General features: G+C 43.6%; 1 protein-coding gene across 1 annotated transcript in view; it reads right to left on the bottom strand.

Moving 5' to 3' along the window:
• Positions 1-6,167: 6,167 nt before the first annotated feature.
• Positions 6,168-9,354, bottom strand: part of LOC109289542 (neural-cadherin-like) — a 98,970-nt gene continuing 95,783 nt past the window's right edge. The window contains exon 32 of the mRNA XM_019505615.1: positions 6,168-7,895. Within this exon, the coding sequence (XP_019361160.1) occupies positions 7,476-7,895 (420 nt within the window). The 3' untranslated portion in view covers positions 6,168-7,475. The remainder of the gene's footprint in view (positions 7,896-9,354) is intronic.

Raw genomic sequence — 9,354 nt, 5'->3', positions numbered from 1 at the left:
TTTTTTTTTTTTTTTTTTTTTTTTTTTTTTTTTTTTACAGAAATGACATATATGGATATAGACACAAGTCTGCTACATTTCTTTCCAGGTCCCTGTTTCACTGGTGGTTAGAACAAGCTTTTATGCATGATGGAACTCTTCAGGGGCTTTTTGCCACTAAAGAGAATTGGGTGCAAACCATGGATTCAGTAAAGCTGTAGATTTAACTACCAGCATGTGATCTGTGCATCTAAACTAAATTATTTACTCAAGGATAATCAAACTAAATTTATTACTCAAGGATAACGAACCCTTTTTCAGTGCCTTCTATTAAACTGGATGCTCCTCTTTTTCTCATTCCTTAGCATAAACAGTAAGTAGCGCAAACAACTCAGGAGATGTAAGACCAAGCTGTCACCTGTGTTTCTAATCAACAGTTGCCCAACCTCCTCCTAATCTCTACACCTGCACTCTGTTAAGAGGATAAATTACACCTGGAGCCACACTTTCCCAGTGTTGCCTCACTCCTGAGCCCCTTGGCACTGCCCAGTATTACAAACTAATGGAAGTCAGCTTTTCAGTGCCTTGGCTACATGTTATACTTGGAATGTTATTTTAAAAGAAAAAACATGAAGATTACTGTAGCTGACAGGCAGGCAGATTAAATACTTACATCCACAAGATTATTTAAATTTTAGACCCATACAAATATTTTATAGGAAATAAAATGTTCTTACTACATGTTAAAGTCTGTAAAGAACTTGGAAGGAGATTAGTAAAAGTACCAGATTACTGAAAATCCAACTACCTAGGGACCTACTTGGTTTTTTGTATTTAAATTTTTTTCTTCTTTTTTCCCCCAGGTTGCCAAGCTTTTTGTAGGCGAGCCAGCTGTCTCCGTTCTTGAGAGATGTCAGTGCCTCTCTTTGATAAGCATTTTTGTAAAGAAATAGGGAAATGTTTGTGTGCATCTGTGTGCAGAGGGAACAAGCTAAAAGACATGATTTTAAGGCTTCTACGGTAATTAGAACAGCAGCATACTAATTAAAGCAGATAAATGAAATGAAATGATTAGCAGTCCCTGGTAGGAGGAAAGGTGGATTTTTAATAGAGTAGAAACCTGCGAATGATTATTTATAGCTTATTACTGCAATTAAAAAGTATATTTTATGTTCAGATAGCATTTGTTTCTGTTACATTTCTCAGATTGTCTAACCTCTGTATTATTGTATTCTGGGTACTCTGTAACCCCAGATATGAACATATTTGCACAGGTAGCTCTGTGGAACCCATTTATTCAGTTGCCTTAATTCATATGGAGAATTGTTGTCAGAACTCATAAAAGGTGGTAAAACCTCCTAAGAGAATGGGCCATTGAAAGGTACAAAGGCTCTTCCCCCAACCTTTGCATAGTCTGCATAAAAGCAAGGAAGAAGTGCAGTCCCTGCCTTGCCCTGGACTACTGTCTCAAAGTAGCAGGAATGTCTCCTTATGTACCCTGGTACTCCCCTGGGTCAGTGCAGCTCCTCTGAGGATTAATTATTGTTGCCATAAAAGTCTTTGTGCCATGTGTTCTGGATGTAAAACGATACATATCATTCATATGAATTGCAGTCAGAGCTGGAAACAAGTAAACAAGGCAAATTTGCCAGTGAACTTATGGGGCTTGTGTTTACTTTTAGACAATGTAGAATAGCTTTTATCTATTGATATTTATCCAAGTAAGTTTAGTGAAGAAACTAGTTTCTTTTAAAACAGTATATGTGTAGAAATGTTTAAGCTGAATGACTTAATTCTTTTCCTGTTTTAAATTACATTTGCCCTATTTATGCATCATCTTCAAACAGGTTTGTAGCAGTAGATTATTTGAGCTCGAGTTAGAGGGAGCTCTGCATTTCATGCCTGCTTAGAAACAGAAATATTTTTTAATTTAGATATTTAATGTTGACAGATTCATGGACTTGGACCCCAGGGAGTCTCCTGATAGTGACCTCTCCAGTAGACTGTTAAGTTGTACTCACTATGACCCAGTGAATATTGTAGTTTACTGTGCAAAGTCCAATAGTTTCAACAAAAAGGCTGGTAGTTACTATATAGTAAATGTGCTCGATGGGGTTAGTAGAGTCCTGCAGGAACTATACTGACATCTGTGGGCAGTAACCTAAGTGCAGACATTCAGGGGGAAGGTGGATCAGGGTAAAAATGGTACCCTTATCTAACTTAGTTTACCCAGGTGCAAACCTTACACTTAGACTTAGTCTCAGTGATTGGAAATCAGTCTAAACCCATAACAGTACAGAAGTTCTGTGCACATAGACCAGACCAAAAATGGCAGAACTCAGTCAAAAATAGACCTGGATTAATGTATGCTCAAACTTAATCTAGGTTAGATCAGTGCATGCAACTTCAATTACCTATATAGCCCTGGGGTGGGGAAAGCCTTGCTGCTGGCCCCAGTACCAAAACTATGCTTTTTGTGCCTATCCCCTAGCACTGGGCTATTTTTAGCCCCCCTCCCCACTCACAAGCCACTCTGGGTGTCAGATTTATCAGCGTTTGCCGCTGCTGGGAGCTGAGCAAGTATTGCTGGAGGGAGGGTGGGAGGGAGGGTGGGGTATAGGTTCCTGCAGGTCCTCTCTGTTCCCCTGATCCCTCTGCAAATGCCACCTGTGTTCCCAATCTCCCAATCACTCCCATGAATCCTGCCTCACCCCCTGTCCCCCCACAGATGCTGCCCCTCCTATCCCCCAGTTGCTCCTAAGGACCTTCAGTCCCTCCCCACCACCGCAGCTTGCTTGCCCCCCATCCTTCCACTCCCCACCAGCCCCCACCCTGACCTACCTTAGATTGGGTGGCCATTTTTAACACAATCTAACTTCCAGCATTCCCAAGTGTCTGCACTTTGCTTTTGTGACAGGAGGCTATGAGAGCTTGGGAAGAATCATCATTTTAGAATGAAGACCACACATTTTACCAACACAGAGACTATATATGTAACCAGTGCATGTCAGATATACAACATTATTTATTATTTATATAGTGCCATAGGTGTGATGGCCCTTTGCAAGCAAATAAAAAGACAGTCCTTGCCCCAAGGAGCTTACAGCTTAAATTAGACTGAAAACAACCAGAATGACAGCATACCATAACAGCAGGGATCGGGAGAAGGCAGCAGGCACACTGGGAAGCTTCTATTGCTTTTGGAAGAGGATAGGGATAATGGCTAGCTCCATTTCTCATAAAATGTTTGTAACCGCTACAGTCATGAGACAGAACCCAGCATACCTGGCTTCTTTACAGTGCAACACTATTAAACCAACATTTCTCTCATAGCAAAGTACAACTTTAAATTTGTTTTCAGGAAAGTTGCAAAATTAGATTGTAATTAATATGTTACATTTCCTGTGAACAAAAATTATTAAAAAAAAAAAATATTCCTATTTTATCTCTTCCTGATGGAAAGGCCACATCTCTGGAGGTGCCAGCTGCTGCCTGAATCCTCCAGTGTCACAAATCCATAGCATGTCTGTATTAGCAAGATAATACACGCTTATCTCTTAACTGAACTGAGCAAGGTGGGAAAATGAGTATAGTTTGGCCTAGAGTCACATGATGACTTGGATTGGGATATTTTGCAGCAAAAGTTTGGAATGATCTTTGCCCCCTCTCCTCTGTCCCTGTTGCAGATGCCCCTGTCTGCAGCACTCTTCTCCACTGGGAGCTATGCAAAGCATATGGCCTCTGCCATGGACGTAAAGGAAACGTACAAATGAAGATACACACTCTCACTTAGTTTGGGGAAAGCCACTGCTAATTCTTCATCAAAAACTATGCTGCATATTACTGCACTTGGAGGAAGAGTCCAGATCTGAAATCTTGTTTTATGTCCAAAATGTTGGATACTTTCCAACTATATTTCACCAGCTTTATTGAAAAGAATTTCACAATAACTGGGCACTTAAAAACTTCAGACCATAAGATTTTTAATGATGAGATTTTTAAAAGCACCTAAACGGTTTGAGGCTTGGACACGATATGTTTAAACCTAGATAACCAGTCACTATGGTGGTGGAAACAAGGAGTGGACACCTAAAAGTCCTACTTTGATGAACTGTTTGAATCTGGTTTAAAGTTAAACCACTAAAAATCATCAGTAAAACAGTGTAGGTATCATGCATCCTGAATTATCCTGGGGTAGCTGTCTGCTGTAGACAGATTGCCTATCCCCTCACCAGTTAGTGGTAAGACACTGTACAGTCACCTGCTGAGCAGCTGCCCTAGAATAGCCCAGTCTCTGTCCCTATGTAGCTTCTGCTAGTGCACAAAACCTGTGCAAAGCATCCTGCTGTATGTGTGGTGTGTCCAGACCCAGTGACTCCAGAAACTGGCATATTCTAATGATCTAAGTTGCTTTGGAAAATGGGAGTTGAGTGTTTATGTCATTTAAGTGCTTCTCAAAATGTTACACTGAGTTTTCCCAAGGTGTTTCAAGGACCTCTCTGATACTAATGCTGACATCTTAGTTCACTTCTTCACCTTCCCTGACTGATCTTCCATTTCTCCATTTTCAGCTTCTTAATTCCTCATTTCTCTTCCTTTCCAGATACCATTGTATCTCATGGTTTTATGCTTCATTTACTGAAAAAAGAATGAATGAGCTTAGCAGCACTTACAAACCTTATTCAAGGTTTTATTTTCAAGGCCAGGGAAAGAAAATAACATTCCTAGCTGTACTGTTGCTGCACTTCAACTTAACTTTAGTCTTGCATTTATAATGTAGTTAATAAATACAAATGCAGACTTAAGAAGATTGAAATGAATTGTACAGTGTTCTCTGTTTCAAATATTAATTATTTAACCAAAAATCCAATATAGCAATCTAGCTACCCAAAGGAAGGAGTTTCAAAAGGATTGATCAATTTGCAACGTATCATCCACTCCTGATGGAAAGGTTCCACCCACTGTGAGTTGCTCTGAGGTTTCATTTTCTTCAAAGCACTGCCAAATTCCTCAGAATTATTATGCTGGGTTATTTTCTGTCACAGCCAATATCTGGGATTCTGTTATTGTGCTAGTTAGTTGTTTCGTGAGAAGTTATTTAAGCTGTTTGAATTAGCCTGGATGCAAAAAAGGGCTTCAGCCATCTGACTTTCCTGTGATGGATAGTTTCTGACTCCACTGAGTAAGGAGTTCTGGACCCACAAAACAGAAGAGACACATTTATTTTAACTGAGACCATTTTCTCCTTTTGGATTTGCATGTCTACACCATCACCAGGTGTCAAAGGCAAAATGCCACTTTTGCCACACTGCTGCTTCATGGAAGACAGTAAGTTGGCACTGGAGTAAGTGATAGCAGCGTTTTGCCCCATATGCCAAGTAGTATGAGTTGATCTGTGTTTATAATTAAATGACAGCAGAGTCTAAAACAGTGGATCCAAAGCTGCTCATTCTGAGAAGTGCAGCCCCAAGCTGATGCCATGCAAGACAGTGATTCTTAACTAGCCTTTGGAGGGTGCCACTGGGAGAGAGGAGGTAAGTGTAGGCTGCCATGGGGAGACAGGTGCAGGCTCTTCTCTTCCAACCACTCCTTTGCCCACTCACTGCTGGCTGCTCCTCTTCCTTCTGGGCCCACTTCAAACACATAGGCTAGGGACAGTATAAGTGATCATAAACTGGTTTAAACCTGTAACAGAACTTAAGTTCAGTGCACATAAACCAGTTTCAAAATGGCTGGAACCAGTTTGAGATAAACCTGGTTGAATGCAGTATCAAACTTAACTGATTCAGATCAAACCAGTTTATACAACTTCTGTCCCAGACCCATTGGCAATGCGTAAGGGGTGCATATGGGTACACGTGCACCCCCTGAGATTGGTGGTGTACCCCTGCAAATCTCGGGTGCACCTCCAGGCAGTCACCGCTCACCACACACCGCCATCACTGCCAGCAGCATCTGTGGGTAGTCTCTGATCACCACCGCCAACACTGCCAGCGGCATCTGTGGGTAGTCACCGACTGCTGGTTGGCACTTGCCACCCCCGCCAGCAACAGTGCCATGGCTGCCTGTGGGAGCTCACTGCCCGCCACTGCCACTCTCCTGCCACCAACAGCACTGCTGCCGTCTACGGGAGCTCACCATGCCGCCCCAGCCTCCAGTGGCATGTGGTGTTCATGCCCAGACCCCTTCCTGGTTTAAGTTAAACCAGAGTCTTTCAACATCCCAGCATGCTCTCAGGGCTGTGCTCTCTGCGCCAGCAGTGGGGGTATGCCCAGCCGCGGCAGCAGCCTAAAGTGAACTGGCCAGGAAAGGGGTTTAATCCCCCTCTCTATCCCACAGACCTCAGTCGGGGTCTGCTGGGCGCTCCTCCCTCACTGCCACAGTGGCGGAAGCACCACCAGAGGCTGGCTAGCATGCCCCCCTTATGTGGGGAGGGGCAAGTAGGGGGTTATTCCCCGCTCTGCAGGGGACTGCAATGGGATCTGCCCACCCCAACTGCCACCACTGCTCACTCCCTGCACGGGAGTTGCAGCACCGGGGCTCTGCTGTCATTTAATTATAAACACAGGTCAACTCACAGTTTTTACACCATAATGGATCAATGGTCCTTTGAGGCACAGGACCTGGATTCAAACAACATGACTCAGGCTTGCCCTAAATTCTGGCTCTTGGGCACTACACAAAAGAAATCAGCTCTTGTTTTAGAAGCTTGAAGCTTCCGGTTCTGGCTTTTATCAGCATTTCTGAATAATTGATCTTTGGGGTATTTATTATAGAAGCATAGAAAATTAGGGTTGGAAGGGACTTCAGGAGGTCATCTAGTCCAGCCCCCAGAGAGGGAACCCTGCCTCTTTTAATGTAGTCCAAGCGAAGAGGTCAGCTGCAAGTAGCTGATTTCCTGTTGTCTTCTCAAGTCCAGGCTCATTTTTAGCAGCAGCAGAAAGGAGATTTGCTAAGTTTTAAACCAAAGAAAAGAAAAGCAAGCTCACTGAGATGCATGGAGCCAGGGATTCCACCTTAGTGCAGACATCACACTCAAATGAACGCGTAAGAATATAAAATTGTATATAGTCTCGTTTTTCTTTACTCCTCGAGGAAGAGAAGGCAAGATGCATGCTTTGTCTAGACAGTTGCCAAAACACCCACAGACTATTCATGTGACTACAATATGTTTTGTATTCTCTTTTCTCCCTAAACTAATCACTACTTTTTAAGAAGGTCCCTAGAGTTTCTTTTGTTCTTTCCATGTGGTTTCTGGCCCAAAAGGGAAATGGCCCAAAGGTCCAGAATTTACCCCCTAGATTAGCCTGCATTGCTATTTCCTAGATTCAGATAAAGGCTCTTCGGTGGGAATATGGATTACATCCCACAAGAGTCAAAGATAAAAGGACTGACTATGTCATAATGAATAAAGTATGGCAAAGAACAAATGCATGAACAACTGAATAGCCCTTCATGATTGCTTTTAAGATTTTAAATGAAGTGCACACAGTCATCTACACATCATCTGCCTCTGTATGTGAATACAGCTCACTTAGTTTCTCAAACTTGGGTCCCCACTCCTTGATGTCATCATACACTGCGTCCTCATCCAGTCCAGAGGAACCCAGGGTACTGAGACTGCTGGCAACTGAGCCCTCTCCCTCTGTGTAATATACCTGTAGGGAATCGCAAGGCAAAGCCTGGGGCTGCTGGTCAGCATCTCTAACGACATCCAATAGATAACGACCAAAGTCTTCACTGGCAAAGGAGGAGCTCTGTGTAGTTGCAGGTGCTTCTGGCTGCTCTTTTGGGCTGGGTGACACATCACTGCTCAACGGGCTTTTCAGCTCTGTCATCTTCCCTTTCTTCTTATAGAAAGAATAGGCTGGGCTGGTTTGAATAGACATCTGGAGTTCTGCCATGTTGTAAGCATCCTGAAGTGAGAAATCGCTCTTGTTAAATGAGAATTCACTGCAGCTCCAAACTTTCCATGCTTTAATGGACTAAGCAGTTTTTGCTCATGAGAAAAACATTCCCAAATAGTCTACTTGACCTTAACACCAAACTAAAGTATTGGCCCATTAATGCATCTGTGCCACCTGGGGCCAGCTCTAGGAAAGCCCAAGAGCACCAAGCATGGCAAAGGCTGATGACAGCAAGTGCAACAGTGCCCTTATGCATGTCACAGCCACGGTCTGTGGTTTTAAAATTGATAAACAAGGGTGTCATTTTTCTGTGTTATTGAATATAGTGAAATCTTTATGGAAGGGAAACAAAAACTGTCTGCCTTGGTTTGAAACATGGTCTGCAACCCTTTTTCCTTCACTATTGCCTACAGCATGAGACATGAATAGGCAGCTTAAAACAAGGCTGAAATTTTCCGTTAGAAGCCAAATAAGGCTGATTAAAATGTTTCCAATTTCTGTTTTCAGATTCAGATTAGAAAGTCTGCTGGCCTCTCAACAAGCACTGCTAAACACAGCAACAAGGCTGGGACAGGCTACTTCAGAAACAGTAATGTGGCTGGAAGTAATGGCTTTAAGCCAGTGGTGCTCAACCTTTTTCCTCAACAGGCCAAATGGGCAGTGCTTGGTTCAACCTAAAAGCTAAAAAGGAGGCGTACACGCAATGGAAGGAAGGGGCCATCACCAAGGAGGATTATACCTCCATTGCTCAAGATTGTAGGGGCGCTGTCAGGAAGGCCAAGGCAGAGACAGAACTAGGATCAGCAATCCAGATTAAAGATAAATCCTTTTTTTAAATGCATATGGGGTAAAAAGAAGGTACTGGGTAATGTGGGGTCCCTGCAGGACACACTTGGAGATCTGGTGGTCGTACCAGACAACAAAGCTAACCCCTTTAACCAGTTCTTTGCCTCCATTTTTCTGAGCAGGGACTGGATCACGCCCCCCACCGGGATCCCTGATGGACCCAGGTGAGGCACAGCCAGGCCCAGGGTCAGTGAGGACCTAGTCAGGGAACTTCTGGTGGGAATGGACATGTCCAAATCAGCAGGTCCTCATGATCTCCACCCCAGAGTGCTGAAGGAATTGACAGATGTCATTGTGGGACCCCGGCACAGCTTTACGAGCCCTCGTGGTGCTCTGGCAAGGTGCCAGAGGACTGGAAAAGGGCCAATGTGGTCCCCATTTTCAAAAGGAGGAAGGAGGCCCCAGGAAACTACAGGCCCGTTAGTCTTACCTCAGCCCTGAGAAAATTATCCAGGAGCACATCTGCGAGGGGCAAGCAGGGGAGATCATGCTTAGGGGCAACCAACACGGGTTCATTAAGGGCAGGTCCTGTCAGACCAACCTGGTGGCTTTCTATGACCAGGTCACAAAATCCTTGGATGCAGGCACCATGGTGGATGTAGTCTTTCTGGACTTTGGAAAA

This window comes from Gavialis gangeticus, unplaced genomic scaffold, assembly GCF_001723915.1.
Source record: "Gavialis gangeticus isolate Ggan-Ray unplaced genomic scaffold, GavGan_comp1, whole genome shotgun sequence".
NCBI classification, from domain to species: Eukaryota; Metazoa; Chordata; order Crocodylia; family Gavialidae; genus Gavialis; species Gavialis gangeticus.
This window is presented reverse-complemented; position numbering and strand designations above follow the sequence as displayed.